The sequence below is a fragment of the Crocodylus siamensis genome, chromosome 4 (genome assembly GCF_052110815.1).
Source record: "Crocodylus siamensis isolate JL-2025a chromosome 4, ASM5211081v1, whole genome shotgun sequence".
Taxonomy (NCBI): Eukaryota; Metazoa; Chordata; order Crocodylia; family Crocodylidae; genus Crocodylus; species Crocodylus siamensis.
The window spans coordinates 162,219,223-162,237,795 of NC_143398.1; the positions used below are offsets into that span (position 1 = coordinate 162,219,223).

Consider the following 18,573-nt stretch of genomic DNA (forward strand, 5'->3'; position numbering starts at 1 on the left):
CAGTCAGTTTGAGACAAGGTGCTGTCAAAGCCAGATTTGAAGCCCCCTTTGTATTTGCAGGGTGATCCTGGTTCTCCTTTTGCTCCTCCCTTTTCAGCTTCTTCCTCTTGTTTCAGTGGTGACACTCTACCCTTACACTCAGCAGAAGGAGAATGAGCTCTCGTTCCAAGAAGGGACCGTCATTTATGTTACACGGAGGTACTCCGATGGCTGGTGTGAGGGAGTGACCAGTGAGGCGGAGGGCTTTTTTCCAGGCAACTACGTGGAACCTTTCTGTGAATAGCCCAGCGGGGGTGCAGAAGATGGTTCGCTTCAAGACCTGCAGAGGTTTATTGCCTTCTCCCTCATCTCATGGGTTAATGGATCTTTATGCAACTGGTATATTGCCAGTAAGACCAACCTCAGTGCCCATCACTTGTTCCACAGAATGAAATATTTCAAAGATTTATAAGAATCAAGACACCTAATCCTGGTAGAGCCTCGTTCCTCAGCTGGGTCACAGAGAAGCTACAGTTGGAAGGTAGTTCATACCTTAGGACAGCTGTTGGAGGCACAGGGATGCCCTCTCCTAAAAGCACTGCTGTTTCTCTTAAAAGCTAAAACCTCAGCCCTCTTCAATCCATGGGAGTTTTGCCATAGTTTACGGTGGAACCAGGAAATCGGCCTTTATTGTGGGCACATTTTACCGGGGTGATGATTTACTCAGTATTTTGATTTCACCCCCTGGGTGTGCAGTGTAACTTATGGCACCTCCCATTAGGTTTGCAAAGAGTGTCCCACCCCACTGACTGAATAGGATTTAGTACCAGGAATCCTTAGATTAGCAATGAAGGGAAGAGTCTGGGGCATTCTGTGATTCTCAGCCTCATGGCTTCAGTAGCTGCCAGGCTCATGCCAGGCTTTTAGTCTCTCTCCTATTCCATAAAAAGCTCAGCAGAATGGGAATTGTTTTCTGCCCTCTGAATAAGCCTCCTCTTCCTGTTCTTGGAAAACAGTGGGATCCTAACACCTTGAAAAAAAATCCAAACTGGCTCAGAGGTTTAGTTAATGCAATGATTCCCAACCAAGGTCCTACAGCACCCTGGGGTGCCATGAGATCCTTTCAGGTGTGCCACAGAGCATCATGTAATATGAGCACTGTTAGGTGTGCAAACATGATTCACAAGATAAACTTGGAGATTTTCAATAGGGAACCACAGTGTCAAAAATATTCTGATGCTGTGAGCTTTCTAAGTTCTTTGCAACAAAAGAAATTGCTTTACTATTTTTTGTAGCCAAAAATTGAATAGTGAAAACTAAGGGCTGACATTTTCTCCAGCGTGCCTTGAGTCTAAAATGTTTGAAAACTACTGGGTTAATGCATTGAGTGGGACATTTCAGTGCTCAACAGAGCTTATCAAGTCTGGAAAACACACCTTTCCTCATGGGACAGCCTAGCCTAAGAGTGGGAGGTATTTTAACCACTGAGAGCAGGTTGCCAACTTCTGTTCTCCCTATCTAGAAGCTAGGATGATACATGCCTGTCCCTCAGGCCTACTGTGAGAATGAATGCATCTGGCAAGATCCACACGCCTGACATGATGAGAAGCATAGACAGGCCTGGGCACAGCTGTGAGATAACGTAACAGTTGGGGGTAAAGCAGGTGGATACTCTTTAACTTTGGCAAGCTTTGGGGAAGTGTGTTATGCAAACCAGAGTGTGCGCTTCAATGCCTAAGTGCACAGAAATAGCCCACCCGTATAACTGCCCCCCGCTGTGTAATGATAGGGAGCTGCAAAACACAGTATGGGCTACTGTTTGGCGTGATAACAGCACCATCTGTAAAAGGCTCCACTTCTGCTAAAATTAGGCTTTTGCTGCTACTGTTTTGCTAAGAGCAGCTGGGGATTACTGCTGCTGCCTTGAGGTTTGGAGATGGAAAGGCTCTGTCTCAGAGTCTAACTTGATGCATTTTCTGGCTGCAGCTTATGCTTTAAAGCCATTGTGGGACTTTGCTCCATGAGAGCTCCCGGACCATTGGAGGAGATCACTCAGTACTGACGAGTGCTACTGGGAGCATCAACAGTGAGGAAAATATACTCTCAAAGGCCTGTGGCTGTCCTGTTCTCAAATGGTACTGGGGCCAAAGGGGAACCTAGATTGGCCACCTGCTCAGGAAGGACAGGTGTCATTGCCAATCCACTTAGGGTGTAGCCATGTTACTGACCCTGCCCTCTGCTGTATATGGCTGTCACTGCTGCTCCCTTGCTGTTAAGGTAAAAGGGTACCCATTTTTAATAAAGAGTTTTTGAAAGCTTGTCTTCCCTATTCCTGTTGTGGATGTGTGGGGACACAAGGTTTAAACTGTAACTAAATTACACTAACAACATTCCTAGAAACTAGGGAGTTAAACTGCCTGTAGTGAACTCTGGCACAATTTAGGTTCACAAATGGGTTGGTGAAGCACAGTTGGTTGGCCCTTTTTCTTTCCTGCCAGCTGCCAAGCTGCATTAAAAAACAGCTAAATGTCCATTACTTAGCTCTGGTTGTCAGTGACAGCTGATCCATACATGGGAGTAAAATTAGGCTCAAGTGATTGAGAACAGCAATGGAAAGGCGGTCCACAAGACTGAACAAAGCTATAAGCCGTTTTCTGAAAGTAGAGAGCAATATCATCATGTAGAATACAGTGGACAAACATACAACTGATGATTATTTTGGACCATGTAGGTCCTCAGATTGCAGTCAAGTGTAACACAGAGGCACCATCCATTACCTCCACCTCAAAAGATGAAGTAGCCTTCTAAATAGCCAGCTGTTTCATCTGCTGCCAAAGCCATTACTCATAAGCACAGCCCTACACAGTTGCTTCCCCATGGTCCTGTTTTATTTGCAACCATGGTCCATAAGCAAATGAGAAATTAACAAGATGTTTGCTTCAAAAAACTAGGGATGTGAAAGAAAAACAAAGGGAAGTGCAAGCTGTGGCTGATTTGACAACAGGAAAATCCATCCAGATTACAGATGACCAGTTACATTATAACTGTAACCTATAATGCTTTTCCTTCTCCTCAGTCAAATAAGGCACTCAGCCCCCTTGATGACAGCTGGGTGGCTGTGGGGTAGATTTCTGATTGATCATCATCCCACGGAGTCAGAGTCTACAGGGAAAGCCAGTGGATGCAGGCAGCAGTTACAATCCCAAACTGTCCCTTTAGCACCTAATGTAGGCAAACAGGTCCCACTGCAAACACACACCTATGCCCTTCCATTCACCATTACACTTCTGTAGTAAACCCATTTCACAGGGGGATGAGCCAACTGAGATTTAGTAAGAAGGGTAAAATCATGGTAAGATGGATGGACCTGGCTCCCCTCCCTCAGGCCATACTCATGGAGAAGCCCAAAGGGGCAGGAGCACAGGAGCCATGAAGACTGCTCACCCACACCTATGTCACTGACTTCCAATCCCAACATGCACACCAGTGTGCAGTAGGGCTGTGCGAAGCTTCAGGTGCTGATTCGACTTGGAGATTTGGTTTTCCATCTCCTGCCTGCTCCCTCTGCTCCCCCTGACCCCTGCCCACTCTCCCAGTGCCCCCATGGCTGCCCCAGCTCCCGGGGCTTTTTAAAAAAAAAAGGCCCCATTCACTGACTGCTGCAGTGGCCTCTGGGCTCCTGGGGGCTCGTGGCAGAGCTCCCCATACAGCACAGGGCAGTGGGGGGTAGTGGGGATTGCCCTCTGCCTGGTAGCAGCTGGTGGCTATGGGGTTTTTTTAAGAGCTGGAAGCTAGGGCCAAGCAAGGCAGCCATTGACTGGGCTGGGAGAGCAGGCAGAGGATGGGGCCTATCAGATTTGGAGATTTGGCTGATTTGGCAGTGGCCGGATCGATTCAGGACAGCTTTTCGAATCACCAAATTGAATCACTGTCCAATGAACTGGCCAAATCTGAACCCGAAGCAAATACTACCTGCTTTGCACAGGCCTAATGTGCAGTGGTATACCCCATCACAGTTGATACTGTTTGCTGCCGGGGCTTTTCCTAAACCTATTTTATTCTGATTTCTATCTGTAGAACCTGGTGGTTCACTTCCACCTCTCCCTTTTCACTTCACACCAACAAATTGCAGGTTTCTCAGTCTCAGTTGCAAGTAATGATCAATTTACCCAGCTCAGCTGTCCCATTAGACAAAACACCCAGATCACTTACTGCCCTCTATTGTCTGTAACTCAGAGACATGTTAGCAGCTGCTCCACAGGGAAGCTCATCCCTGGATGAAAACACGCTGAGATGCTGAGTCCCTGCAGAGAAACACACACACACACACACACACGCACAAAAACCTCAAGGCAGGCATCTATTCAAAGATCACTGGTTTCATGGGGAGGGCTCACAGGCTGGACAAGTGGTTTTATCTGCAAGCCACAACCCTACGCTTTCAGCAGCCATGAGTGCAAGCTGAGAAAGTGAAACCACAATAGTTGTATGCTCCCTGGTGCATATATATACACACACACATATATGGATAGTTATATATATAAATATGTATATATATATTTAAGATAATGAGGGACAAGAGGGAAAAAAAAGTCATTTAAATGTCCACCATAACATGCACATGAAATTCCAGACAAACATGTTGCACCCAGCATCGATACGGAGTTTCTAAAATGTCCATGGCTTTCAGTTCCATGTGACTGGATGGAGCAGAAGAGAAAGAACAAATGGTGGAGGTGGGGGACCCACAAAGGGTGGGAGAGCAAAAGCTGGGGCTGCTTTGGTTAATTTCTTACTGTGCAGAGCAACTGCAGGAGGGAAATACTTTGGAGTAGACAGATTGCAGTCATCCCTGTAGATGCCACCACTGGGGGCAGTTAATGCTACAATCAGTCCAGGAAAAGCCAGGATAAGAGGCCAGCAAACAGAGTGGGTACCCCTGCAGAGTGCAATCATAGGGGACAATTAATACTGCAATTGCCTGGGACAGAACTCTGGAATGGGAAGTGGAGAGAGGTTTTTATCCTCTAGCAGCCTAACCCCAAAGGGGCACTAAGCACCATACCTCCAACTGAAATCAATGGGAGTTTCAGCACCTCTCGGGATCAGGATCAGGCCAGGAAACTGGTTCAGCCCTGCTATAACAACAAGTATGTTGTGATTTGTCTATGACACAGAACTGCTGCTCCAACACCCACAGGAACCAGCACTTAGCTTGTGGAGACAGATCTCTCATCAGCTGCAGATCTCAAACCGCCTTTGCTGAACTGCTGTAAAGGACGGCTGTTGAAGTGCAATTCAGGCAGGACAGCACTCAGGCAAGCTCAGCAAACACATTTCTGGGATTGAGTGTGAGCCTAGATGTGACCTGATACCAGGAAAGTGAATGCAGATGAGGAGCATATGCTCTGGAAAACAGCTCTGGCTCAAAGTCTTTGGAGGTGGGCCACTTGGTGTTGTGCTTAATATAACTATAGAAGAGTATGTCTCATGAGACAATCAGGGTAGACTTGGCTCTGGAGGAGAAAGTGATCCCAGAAATGAAAGTAAAATGCAGGCATAGGGTTTTAATCTAAGGGCTCCATGAGCAGCTTGTGCTACTCTAGGGAAAGGCTTGAGAATGGGAACTGGAAGAGGAAGGTTTTCAAGAGGCAATTTAAATGCTTAACTCATGTTGCTCTTGTCTGGTTAGGAATGTGTTCCAGTGAGCAACCTTCAAGTGAAAACTTAAATGAATAGCATTCTCCAAACCCCACAGCCTGAACCAAATCCCATGTCCACGCCCTCCTCCTACAGAGGCCAATGAATGGAGGGTTTGGGGTAGGCCGGTGGCAACCCAAGCCCAGGGGGAGAGTGCTCACAATGAGATATCAGCAGCATAAGCTGCACTAGATGAGACTTTCACTGTCCTCCTGAAGAGGCAAGGACCCCCCCGGAATTATTGGGTCAATACTCAGCCAACTGTAAGCAGCTTTCAGTTTCATCTAGGGGGCATGTAGAGAGAGGCATTAAAGATGATGATAAAAGAGTAATGCTGTAGGCAGTCCCAACTGTTTTGATAGAGTTGTGGGTCAGGTGACCTCTATTTTGGAGCTAATGGAAGCATGCATACACTTTGGCCCTTGTGAGAGCAAGTTGGTTGGTGAATCTTTTTTTTTTTTTTTTTTAGATAGAATCATTTTAAGTGAATTCAACGTGAAAGCAAAAATAAATTGATCTGCCAACATGCCTGTCCTTCTGCATGGATTTGCTAACTGCATAGAGAAGACCTCATGTCAAGATCATGGGAGGGGAGAAGTGGGAACCCAGAGAAAGTACTTCTTAGAAAGAAAGAAAAAAGCAGAGGGAGGATAAGAATTCCAGAAGCTGAGTCCAACTCTGCAAAGCTAGATATGGCATCAGCTTAGCTATTGAGGAATGAGATGCTTCTGAGAGCTTCCCTCTTTTTCCTGCCTGCTCCTTGGTGCTGCCTCCAGGACAGCAAGAGCCTTTTTTTCTTTTTTTTTTCTTTTTTTTTAATACCAACGAGCCCTTCTCAGCGTTTCTTCTTGAGAAACTCCTGAAGATGCTGGCAAACTTCCACAGCTGAGTACCAAGGAACTACAGTGGCCTGGAAGACTCCAGGTTGCTTTTTCTCCATCTCCTGATACATCTTGTGCATGGGGTAGCCTTTCCGTGGGAAAGCAACATCTGTTGAAGTCAGGGCCATGGAGGGACAGAAGTCATTGGCCCCATCCCCAACATAGAAAGCCTTCTCAAACTCCACCCCTTCCTGGGCTCTTTCAGACAGGTATTCAGTGAGGATTTTGCGCTTGCACATGTTTGCTGGGCATTGGAGGCACTTGTGAGAGTGATAGGGCCCCAGAGTGAGGTAGCCCCTCTTGTCAAAGCCAGAGGGATTGCTAAAGATTTTGCGGAACAGAGAGTAGCAGCCTGCCTCTCTCAAAGCACATTCAATGCCAAACATGTTGGCATCAGAGATGAGAATGATCTCAAACTGGTCTTGATTCTTGGAGAGGAACTGGAAAAGCTCCAGCATCCCAGGCGATAGGGGGATGTTTTCATAGACTGTCTTAAAGTCCAGCATCTTGACCCCTCGGTTTCCCATGTATTCGAAGACCCGCTGCATATACTCGTTGTAGAAGCCTTCCTGGAAGGTTTGGCGGATGTGTTCTGGGAGCTCTTGTCCAGGAGCAGCCCTTATGACTGAGTCATCACTGTTCTCGTTGACGATTGTCTCATCGAAGTCAAAGATGAGGAGGTGTTTTGCAGGCCTGGGGGCCGCCATGCTGACGCCCTGTGAGTTGAAAGAACAGAATACATGAATTACTCAAGAACAGGGTGGGGGATGGCACTTGAACTTCAGACACCCTGGTGCTATAAGGACAATAAATGCAACAGTGAGATTGATAATAGAGGCTGGCAACTCTGCAAAGTAATGCTATTTAGATAAGTCACTAGTGTCTGCCTCTCTCTGTATCTCTCTGTCCTAGGTAGAAGGGACTTAATCTCTTCCTGATATCTTAACCCTGACTTTAAGAAGTTTATCCCTTTGGTAAAGAGATAATTTTGCCTCTGTTAATCTAGGACGTTACTGCAGCCAAGACAGTCACTACTAACCTACGTGCTGTCCTCATGCTCACAAGAGGACCCAGTTAAGACAATGCAACTGTAGGGCAATATTTTTGCTCTGAAAGTGGCCTCCTAGGTGACCTATGTTTGCTTGCTTCCCAAAAAGTCCCTGTCAGTGTGCTTAGTTACAATTGAAATGGGTTGCATGGGGTCCCCCTATATTTACCAGATCTAGAGACTCACCCAGGGCTTTCAAAGCTAAGTTATAGTCTTCTTGGCACAAAAATTACACTGGGGTGTGATTCTGCAAGTCCAATTCTGCTCTCAATTGCCCAGGCAGCATCCACCTTCTTCAAATTCCAGGTCTGATTCACCCGAGTCCTTCCATTTTTGTGTTGGCATCAAATTGTTGACACCTCTACCCAACTGGAATTAGGCCATAGTGGATATCTCCATCTTTAGTTATCTAAAAGCAGTCCCTTATGGACTTTCAGAAAAGGCTGGCACAAGTGTGCAACATCTGGTCCTTCTATTTTAATGTAACTAAAATTTTCACCGATGCCATGTGAGGCAGGATAAAACGCACCTCCATTTCCCAGAGCTGTGTTTTCTCTTGAGGGCACTGACAGAAGTGACATCTGTTGCGTGACTGGCCCCCTGAAAGTGCTCTACAGCTGTGCCATGACACACGTGCATGGCTGCAGAACACTTTAGAAGTGGCTGATCACAGGACAAATTAACCCTCACCTAATGAGGGAACAGACAAAGGCACTTCAAATTAGAGTGCCTTAGGTAACTTTTGTCAATCAATGTGTGCTATCAGGGCTGGCCTGATATAGCTCAGCCCTGCTCCTGCTGCTGTCTGCAGGAAGGGAGGGGGAGGGAGCTGTGGGCTGGGGGTTTATTCAGCCTGAGCTGGAGGCAGGGTGAGCAGACTGCCACCCCCCCACCCCCACTCAGGCAGACAGCACCTCCCTCCCCCCTCCAACGGCAAACAGCTGTTGAGTGGGTGGGGATTGTTTTAATGCATGGTACTTTCTGTAAAGTGCCATGAATTAGAGCGGGTAGCTGCATGTCTGTCAGTGCCTAAAGGGCCAAATGAAAAATAGCATCCTGATGCTGCAAGTGCCTCAGTGCAGGGAGAACCCTTTACTTCCATTGGCCTTACTGAAGCTCTGTAGGGACACAGGGGGCAGTCTGGAGAGGTTTGTAGGATCAGGGCCCTATTTCTGTCACCAGAGGCTAGTAGAAGTGCCTTGGAACATACACAGAAAGCAGATCAGCTGAGGCAGCTTTGCAGCTACCATTCCCAGCACGACTGCACAGTACCAACACAGGTGCACTTATTAACAACAGCCACTTCATAAGCCAGAGAGAGGAGATATCGATGTGCAAAGGTCAAAACATGTGAGAATTGCACTAACCTTAAACAGGCATCGCAGCCCAACACCCTCAAAGCACCTTTTCATTTTTAGCACATCACTCGCCAAACACCGCTTTTCCTGATGTTACCGTTTAAGGCTCCCTTTGAGTTGGTCTCATTGCTGTAAACCACAAGGGTAATTTGGTTAACGATCACTTAGCTTCTCCACTGTCACCTATGGGTACTGTGTTACAAGCTGCAACAGATTTCTCCAATTCTAAATAAAATGACCTCTCTTTTCTGCTACACAGAGAACACACCAACTTTTTTTAAGCCTGGCTGTAAACCTTAAAACATTTGACTCCCCACTGCAACAAGAACAAGAGAGTAAGAACTACTGTATGTGGGAAGGGGTGAATGGACAGGGAAAGATTGTTAAATACAACTGATGTCTCTTACCAACTTCAAGGATTTAGGGCCTGCCTATATGAAATGAGCCAGCATAACATAGCTATGGTGGAATAAATCCCATGTAGACACTCCATTCCAAAAACTAAAAGTGATTTTATTTTGGTATAACTGCCCTGATTTTTCAGTAGAATCATTTTTTAAAAGAGCTACTGTGGAGCAGAAACGCCAAGTGACTGCCCTGTTTGAAGAAGCCCTGGGTAAGGGAATAACCAAGCAAGCATAACATTCTGGACAAGGAAATGAATTTGCTTTGTCCTGGATTCTGCTGACCTCTTGTGGCCATTAATTAAATAGGGTTCCAAAAAACAGGCTTCAACTAAAACTTATGCAGAACTTCCTGTGCTGAGGACTGGCTTCTCCCACTGAAGCCAGTTGAATGGCTGGAAAAATCTCCTAACAGTTTATCAGAGGGACTGACAGATAGACCGGGAGGAATTTCAGCTTGGAGCCAACTCTTGTGGGAAAAATCAGACATTACTATCTTGGCTATTTCAATTCAATGAGGTGGGGAGGGTGGGTCAGTTTAAATCTGCTGTTTTGAAGTAGTTCCTGCTAGAATCCTGGAACACAAAAGTTACCTGAAAAAATCTAACGTATAAATTTAAAAGAAGTTGTCAACTAAAAATCAAATTTCCAAACTAAAAGTTGGTAGGAATAAACTATTATAATATCCAGAAACACATGACTTTTTTGTTTTTTTTTATTTCCCTGAACCAGGGGCTGGTAACTTATGGCCTGCAGGCTGCATCCAGCCAACAGAGCCATTGGATCTGACCCACAGATGTGGAGCTTTGAGAGCATTGGGCTGTGCGGGGAGTTTTGGCTGTGGGCGTTCTTCCCATGCTGCTGTGGGGAGAAGCACCAGCTGAAGGCAGATCCTACCACCTCTGACCGGGGGCGGGGGGGGGCACGCATTGTGGCCCACAGCCAGAAAAGGTTGCCTATTGCTGCCTTGGAGCATAGGAAACCTCAATGCTATGGTAAAAGGAAACAAAATGAAACCAACCACAATGATATTCATTGTTCAGGAAGACACAAGCATAACAAGTAAACACCAGATACATGAAAAGGTCATTTGCATTTTATAAATTGGGCTTAGTTTTAATGATGTGTTAATGGCAACAGAGATAAGGAAATTATATATTCCTTTAGAATGAATGGTAAAGTTGACAGTGTCCCTTTAAAAATAACTTTTGTACACACTTGGCTGTTATGTGGAAGCTGGTATCAACTTTCCAGTCACAAAATTCTACTTGCAGTTTCCATAATAGTCTTTGCAAGGCTAAGAATTTTATGAAGGGAAAATAACTTTTGGTCTAAGTCTAGCGTGGAAGCTCAGAGAAAGTATGCTAATTCTTAACAAGTTCCAACAGAAAACAATTACTAATTACGCTAAACCTCAGGGAAATCCACACTGGTATGGTAAAAAACCAAACCAAAACAAACAAAACCAAAACAAACAAACAAAAAACTTACTTGACTAATACCCTCCTAGGCCTAATATTTCAGCATTGGCTCAAATCAGTAAAGGGTAACGGATCAGGCCCTCTGATGTGATTAGGTTAAAAATATCTAAGACAAGACATTTAAAGTCTGGTGCATGAGGATCTCAAAAAGCCGTGCTGCCTTTGAGTCATGCACTGTTACATACTGTTGGCTTATTCATGGAATAGGGAAAAAAAAATCCATGAATAGGTCAACAATCTGATCACTTAATTTTTACTCTTTGCCTTATCTGAAATCAATATTATTGGGTCTGGAACTCTGTTCTCCAACTGGATCCCACAACAGGATTATCTACAGGGTCCACTGAAAGTTGTTTCCATCTCAGGAGAAACATTTTGCCTTTCCTCCTTGGCAGGAAAGGTTCTTTGAGTAGATGTGCTTTCTTTTATTAAACCAACTGAGTAGTTGGAAAAAAGATCTCAGCAAGCTTTTGGGCGCAGCCACCCTTCTTCAGGCATAGTGAGTCTCTGCTGTTCTGAGGCTCCAAGAAATGAAAGAAGCACATTTATGTCCTTAGACCAACATGGCTACAACCAAACCCAGCCCCTTGTCCTTGATCTTCCAGCTTCACCTCCCCCTAGACAGACTATGTGCAATGGAACTACTTTGGAATTCCTGGCCATGATAGAATTTCAGCAACTCTTTTCAAAATCTACACAATGAAAATGTACATATGTGCAAACCTCCTGTTTTTTGTGATGAATAGGTACTTGGGAATCAGTCAGTCTTGATATGCAACCTCGGAGGAAGTGTGCACCTGTCATCCCTTATTTTACAGAGGATCAAATGAGACATAGGTATGATTAGGCTAGTATTTTAAAAAATGCTTAAAGGCATCAGATGCCCAGTTCTACTGAGCTTCAGTGGGAGGCAAGACCAACTCTTTTAGGCATCTTTGAAAATCTGAGCCTAATGGTTTGGGCCAGCGTCAGATAGTGAATCTGGGAGACCCCAAAATAAAACTCTCAAGAGTATAACTTCCATATCCTCTTCTATAACTGCTAGACCTCACTCCTGCTGACCCAACAGACAGAAGGTCTCTGAGAGAGAAAGTAGAGGTCCAGATTTATTGCCACTTCATATTCCCAGCAGGGTATATCCAAGAACATCATATGCAATGATGTCATGTGGGGGAGGGATAAACGGGTGACCTCCTAGCTGATTTCTATAAAATATGTAAGGTGGATTAACATTGTGCAGTTAACTGGGCAACTTGCTGCTGAGTATATTACACGACCCTTCCATATGCTAGCAACAAGATCTATGCCTCTTCTGTCTCTGTCCAGCACTATTTCAGAAATATGCCCAGTACCATATTTTAACAGAATCCAGCATGAGCTTCTTGATGTTGAGGAGGGAAGCAGGAATAAGGTGTAACCTTGCAAGAATTACAGGCAGGGAAGTATAATGGTAAGAGCACTGGACTAAGGATCAGAAGACCTGGGCTCTATTCCTGCCTCCAGTCTTCTGGGTGACTTTGAACAAGTCACCCCTCCATTCCTGTGCCTCATTTTTTCCCATCAAATACTCAACATCTTTGTAAAATGGCCTGATGATATCTGCTATATTAAAATTAGATACCATCATTTTAATAGCCCAGGGTACTGATAACTTTGCCCATCCATTCCTTAATGAAAGCAGACTCTTTCCGAAATGGGTGGAGGGAAGGGTTGTAGTCACGCAATTTTTTGAGAGTGACTGACTCATTGCACCTAGTAATGAACTGTGATGGTACTTGATAATATCCATGTCAGAAGCTGAATCAGCTCCTGACCAGGAAGGAAGAGTAGCACTGAGAAAAAATGAAGTGTAACAGGACACACTTCTTTCTCTCCTAAACTTACCTATTCAGTAAACCAAGGAGCGTGTGTAATGTTCCTTGGATGAATCAGCAATGCCACATGTACAAAGCAGGCATACGTGGCACGTGAGCCATTGGTTTTAGATTTGCTAGGCAACCAGATTTTGGGAGGGGTTAACCACAAGGAAGAGACAGAAAGAGTGCTGTCCACAGCTATCAATTACTTCCCAGATTACAGTGTGCTTGAACCAGACAACATGTTTCTCCATCACTGTTGGACTCCCCACCTTTTCCCACAACTGAGAAATTTAAAACTAGAGTTTTGGTTGGAACAGAATTTACACAGATGGCTCTTGCTGCTAATTCTTGTTGGTCACACAGACCAACAGTGTTAAAAACAGAAAGATGCGGAAGGTCTGCGAGGCCATGATCAGCACATTGAAAGGTTTTCTTTTGGAATGAGCACCTAAGAGTATCTGACTGTGTTTGCACTGCAATTTTTAACCAATGAGCTCAAGTGAATATTATCCGTTAGAAGAAAGTAGAGGTAAAAATAACTAACTGGCTCAAGACCACACAACAGAATCCCAAGTCTCTAGTCTTCCTGTCCTCTATTCTAACCATTAGGCCAGTTTGTTCCCTTGTTTTGCTGGACAATGCCCTGCTAAGAACCTCGCTCTATGTCACGTTGGATCAATATGTGAGAACCATTAAAAGCCTTCAATAGATGTTCCCAGCTTTCCCCTAAGAATGTTCCACTCTTTGGCTCTAACAAGAACAGAGCTTTGGAAAGGCTCTCCCGAAATGCTATTTATACATTGTGGTGACTCACCTAAGGGCTGCTTCTTGTGTGGATGTTCTTCCACCTTCTGTAAAAAAAGTAGTCCCTCCAAAATAAAATAAAAGTGGCCGTACTTCCTAACATTATTCAAAGCCTGAATGTTGAAACAGAAAATAGAACAGAAGTTTGCTTATTAATTGCATGAAATACTGTTTTTAAAACAAAATTTATTTGGACAAAGCTCACAATGCAAGACAGTGGAAGGAAGGGTGGGGTTGGGGTGGTCTCCCAAAGAGGAAGGATCATTTTTGGAGAGGGCAGCGGTTTCTTTAGACTCACACCCTGACTTTTCCCCTCCTTTAGTGCAGAAAGGAGTGTAATCTCCAACCTTTCTACAGGTTCCTCTGGTCTTGAAGGAGTGACAGAAATCAGTTTGTCAGCAATATTTCTTATCTAGACTATCTCTATATATCTGTTACAGTACATTCTGGAGGAATTCTGTATCATCGTGTGGGGTTTTTTTTTGTTAACTTGGGGTTTAATCCTGTAACAGGTTAACCACATGACTAACTATTCAAAGCAGCAGTTGCAAGTCTGTCATGCATAAATCTTTATAGGATCAAGTTAGCAGGAATCACATGAAACAGAGCATGAATGGGGCTTACTCGTGTGCTTATGTCTTTGTAAGATCAGCCCTTTATTTCAGTCCTGAATCGCTGAACTTTGGAATCATAGGAGGCCATATAACATTTTTCTAAGGAAAAAAAAATGCAGAGCACTGAACTTTAGTGCAATTGTTTCCTGGGGCTCTGAGTCATGCTGTTCTTGTACAATCTATTTCTCACATTTTGGTTACTTCACGTCATAAAAATATACTGCAAGAATAAACAAAACTCTGTATCTCCTATATGTTGGGAGACAGAGGATCAGAGCTTGTAGGTCCTTTGGGAACCAAAAGCTTCCATTAACGTCAGCAGAAATTTTCTGACTGCTTATGAAATGCAGAGAGATCAGGTCCTTGAAGATCAAACTTCATTCACCTTTCTCTCATTTCCCAACTTGCAAGTGACTTTGCTCAAGGGAGGGGAAGTGAGGTTATTTGAGTCCATCTAAAGCATTGAATGAGATGACGGAGATTAAATGTTCCCTGCTAAAAGTCTCCTGTCTCAGGAGCTCTCAAACAGTGCTCCTTCCCTGTCTCTCATGCACATACTCTCCTTGTCTAGTTTTGACTCTTATAGCCTTATGAAGTGCTCTTCTATTCTTTTAGTGGTTAGGCCATACTTTTCTCTTATTTATTCTGAACCAGCTATTGATCTATTGTTAAGCCAGCTGCTTTCTCAAATACTGCCTAGAGAAGATCAAAATTAAAAGAAAGATGACTACTTACTAGTCCCCAGACAGAGCAAAAAACCCCATCTTTCCACTCACTAGGCTGCTTCGTTGGATAGGAGGTTCAAAAAGTGACCATCCAGATTTTTTTGTTCAAGCGGGCACTGTTTCTTTTAAGTGTATGAGTCATGAACACAGGGCCTAGGAAGCACTTTTATTTATTTTAAATACTGTTAAGTATGTAAACATGGAGCTGGGTTAGATTTTTTTTTAAGCACCTACATGATCTTGGAACACAAGTCTCACTGAAATTCAATGGGCTTTCTGCTCTCAAGTCCTTCCAGGACTTTTGAAAATCCCAGTTTCGGTAAAAGGTCTGATTTTCACAAGGGCTGAATATCAAGCAGCTTCCATTAACTATAGCAGAAGCAGTAGCGTGTGTGGCACTTTTGAAGAGAGCAGATGATTTTTGGAAAAGCACCAAATGATGGATTGTCAAATGGAAAGTAAATGGGGGCACCTCTGAAAACTTTTTACTTAATCTACAAGGAATGAATGCCCTCGTTTGAGATGCCTTGTTTTAAAATCTTGGACATTACTTCATTTAGCTGTACTTTGGTCCTTTATAATAAGACTTAAACATCATGCCCCAGGTTCACACAGTTTAGCTCAAACCCCAAAACCTATCCTCAAATGCAGATACTGGTCTGACAAGTGCTGGAGGGTTAAACAGCTTTGCTGCAAGCTCTAGGTCAACTCAGCTTATAATTGTGTTAAATTTTTACGATGTCTCACACGTAGTAAACCACCAAAATATTAAATCAAGGCCTGGGTTTGCTTGTTTTTTTTAAAAAAAACAACAAAACAAACAAAAAATACTGAGGCAAGGAAGATGGCAGCATTTTTGATTTACCATCAAGTCTAATGCTGCTTATTTCTTGGCAGAACATGGTAGATGCCTCCCAGGGAAATGAAGGCATATGTCAAGTTGGTTCAATTTTTAGTGGCATGTTCCTTGCCCTTCAAGGGCAATGCTATCTGTAAGGCTATTTAAAAACACGCGTTTGCCCACATACAGCAAAATAACCTTCCTTTCTCAGTTGTGCTTTTTAAAAATTATTATTATTTTGTCTCAATTGCCAACATGGATTTTAATTTATAGCCACTAAATATAGCCTATGCTTTGCTAGTCTCCCTCTCAAAGATCTGGTACAGCCTGAAATACCTATTAACGTTTATAAAAACCAGGCCAGATGGTAGCTGGTTTGTGGGAGTCCCACAGAAATGCCTGACCCAGAAAGCCCCATGGATGAACAAACAAGGTGCGTGTGCGCAGGGGGAAGGGGTGGGGGAAGGGCTGCAGGGGATGAGATAAAAGAAAACTTGTGCATAAAAGTCTGCGTTGCACGCTCCCTTGATACAGCCGGCTGCTAATATCCTGTTTATAGTGCCCAAAAGGGAGTAAACCGTGGGTCCTTACCTTACCTCAGGCTGAAGGAAGACCTTAATTTGGCTGCAGTTTCTTACCAGGGACAGCAGGCAATGGGGAGACAGGAAGGAAAGAGGAGCTGGACGCAGAGCCAGAAAGGAGCCCGCGGGGTGGCCAGGTGGGACACTGGGGAGCTAAGCACGGGCACCCATGGGTGCTGGTGGTAGCAAGAGGGACGAGAAAGGAATCCAGCCTCGCGGACAGCCCGGGAGGGCGCCCAGACCCCGCCGGCGGCGGGGCAGCTTCCCCTACGGGGATCGGAGGGCTGGCCTGGCCCCCGCCTCCATCCCCCCGTCCTCCTTCCTCCGCCTCGGAGCCCTTGCGGCACCAGTCCCCTCTGCCCTGGCCCGCCGGGCCCGAGATGCCCCTGCACCTCCCCCTGGGCTCCCCGCCTGCCCGCGGCGCGGACTCACGTGCGATGCCCGGTGCCGCCCGGTCCGAGCCGGCTCAGGGCCCGCGGCTGCCCGGGGTCATCGGGCTCCTGCGGCGGCTCCGCGGCTGCCCCGGGTCCGGGGCCCTTTAAAGAGCCGGGAGCGGAGCCGGCGCGGCTCCACGGGACAACTGCAGTCCCCGCACGTCAGCGCCCGGCAGCCAATGGCAGCGGCGCCGGCGCAGATCAAGGGGAACCGGAGACCGCAGCGGAGAAGACCCCCCCCACCAGGACCGCTGCTCGGGGCCAGGGAGCCTGCCCACGTGTGCGTGCGAAAGGATACACACACGGGCGTGAGCCACACAAACACAGGTGTGAAAGCGTGCATCTCAGCCACTCGGTGTGACAGTGACACAGCTACATTGTCCGAGTGTGACTCTCCCCCCCCCACCCCCACAGAGCGCGAGTCTTACAGGCACACGCACAGAGAATGTGGCAGCATGCATCTTAGCTACTCAGTAGTGACAGCTACACATACAGTGTCTGAGGGTAACCCCCCCCCACTGTATGAGTGACAGCAACACACACTGCATCTCACAGGCACACATACAATGTATGACAGTGTGCAACTCAGTGTGACACAGCTACACACACACACACCATAGCACATCTTGGCATGCAAGAACTAGCACTTTCACTCCTGCAAAGCAGCACACTACAAAATCTGCTCACCACCCTTCCAAAATCTCACTGTTTCTTACCAATGCTGCATCTCCTTCTGCTCACCTACCTTTAGGTTGTTTTTTTTTTTAAAAAAAAAGGAAGGTTAGTACGTTTATTAGCAACTGTGAGAGGACTGAGCACATGCCCTTGAATCCATCACTGCACCTCAATGCTAGTCTTGAAATGGCTGTGTCCCAGCTGTGTTTTTTTGTGCGTCCCCAAATAGGTTGCACCAGCCAAAAGCTGCTCATTTCCCCTGGGCTGTGCTATCCAGAAAAAGTTAAAAGGACACAGTAAATATTTATCACCCGAGGCTGCACAGAAAAAAGAAACTTTAGCCTTGCTATTAGCCTGGAAGATGGGAAAACGGAAAGGCGGCAGCGTACATTTGTACATTATAGACTAGATCAGAGATGCAAAAGTGTTCCTAAGGGGAAAAAAGAGCCAATTTGGATAAGAATGAACTCTTTCTTATCAAGAACATGGATGTGACTTTTGGTGCTATACTGCATGAGATACTGGCATTGGTGTCATCTTTGAAGCCACAAACAGGAGCTACACGTTTTTCTTTTTCATATATTATTTACTAGGACAACCACCACACACATTCCCTACAAAGGTAGCCAAACATGAAAGGCAGAAGTCAGTGAGATTCACTGGGCATACTGTATTTCTGCCTTGGGAATAAACTGATTTCTTTTTCTGTTCAAACTTCTCTCTAAAATGACAGTAAAACATTTCTCATTGACAAATGCACAGGAGAATTAGAGACCACAGGGACAAAAATATACTCTTTCTGGTTAAATAATTTGTCCACAGCTAGAGAATAGCCTGGTGTTAAAGACTAACTTTAGATCTCAGTTCCGCCACAGAACAGAGGATTACGGGGTACTTTTCCAAATGAGTCATATACAACTGAAGACCCATTAAACAAGCCTGTCCACATCCTAAAATATTCTCAACTGTTCTTTAGGCGGTGCCTAAGTAGTATCTTTGGTTTTGCAGGACTCTGTAATTTGTACCTGGACTTCAATGATAAAAGAGAAGCTTGTTCAAAGCCTAAAAACAGAAGGCTTGGTGAGAGCACTCAATGACATAAAAAACACACACTTCTTTCTCTGACCTACTTCTAGCAATCTGATTTTTAATTAAACATTTAAGAATGTAACAGCCCAAACAAAATTCG

The 18,573-nt window shown here is 45.1% G+C and overlaps 2 protein-coding genes across 5 annotated transcripts in view; one reads left to right on the forward strand and one right to left on the reverse strand.

Moving 5' to 3' along the window:
- Window positions 1-2,472, forward strand: part of ABI3 (ABI family member 3) — a 38,779-nt gene extending 36,307 nt beyond the window's left edge. For both annotated transcript variants that reach the window (XM_090044690.1, XM_090044689.1), the window contains exon 8: window positions 117-2,472. In XM_090044690.1, the coding sequence (XP_089900816.1) occupies window positions 117-283 (167 nt within the window). In that variant the 3' untranslated portion in view covers window positions 284-2,472. The remainder of the gene's footprint in view (window positions 1-116) is intronic.
- A 2,034-nt stretch (window positions 2,473-4,506) lies between these two features.
- Window positions 4,507-16,842, reverse strand: PHOSPHO1 (phosphoethanolamine/phosphocholine phosphatase 1). 3 transcript variants are annotated; one of them, XM_090044691.1, is made up of 4 exons: window positions 16,708-16,842; window positions 13,525-13,627; window positions 8,976-9,095; window positions 4,507-7,276 (listed from the first exon to the last, which is right to left on the reverse strand). In XM_090044691.1, the coding sequence occupies exons 3-4, from the start codon at window positions 9,018-9,020 to the stop codon at window positions 6,515-6,517; spliced, it is 807 nt and encodes a 268-aa protein (XP_089900817.1). In that variant the 5' UTR covers window positions 9,021-9,095; window positions 13,525-13,627; window positions 16,708-16,842; the 3' UTR covers window positions 4,507-6,514. The 3 variants fall into 3 exon arrangements, with proteins under 3 accessions (XP_089900817.1, XP_089900818.1, XP_089900819.1); XM_090044692.1 differs by lacking the exons at window positions 8,976-9,095; window positions 13,525-13,627; XM_090044693.1 differs by lacking the exons at window positions 8,976-9,095; window positions 16,708-16,842.
- Window positions 16,843-18,573: the final 1,731 nt, after the last annotated feature.

Bases quoted from the DNA above. Each gene is read 5' to 3' on its own strand.
- PHOSPHO1 (XM_090044691.1), bottom strand. From the start codon at position 9,020: ATGAAAAGGTGCTTTGAGGGTGTTGGGCTGCGATGCCTGTTTAAG. The intron at 7,277-8,975 runs GTTAGTGCAATT...TTCAACTCACAG, and splicing joins GGCTGCGATGCCTGTTTAAG to GGCGTCAGCATGGCGGCCCC.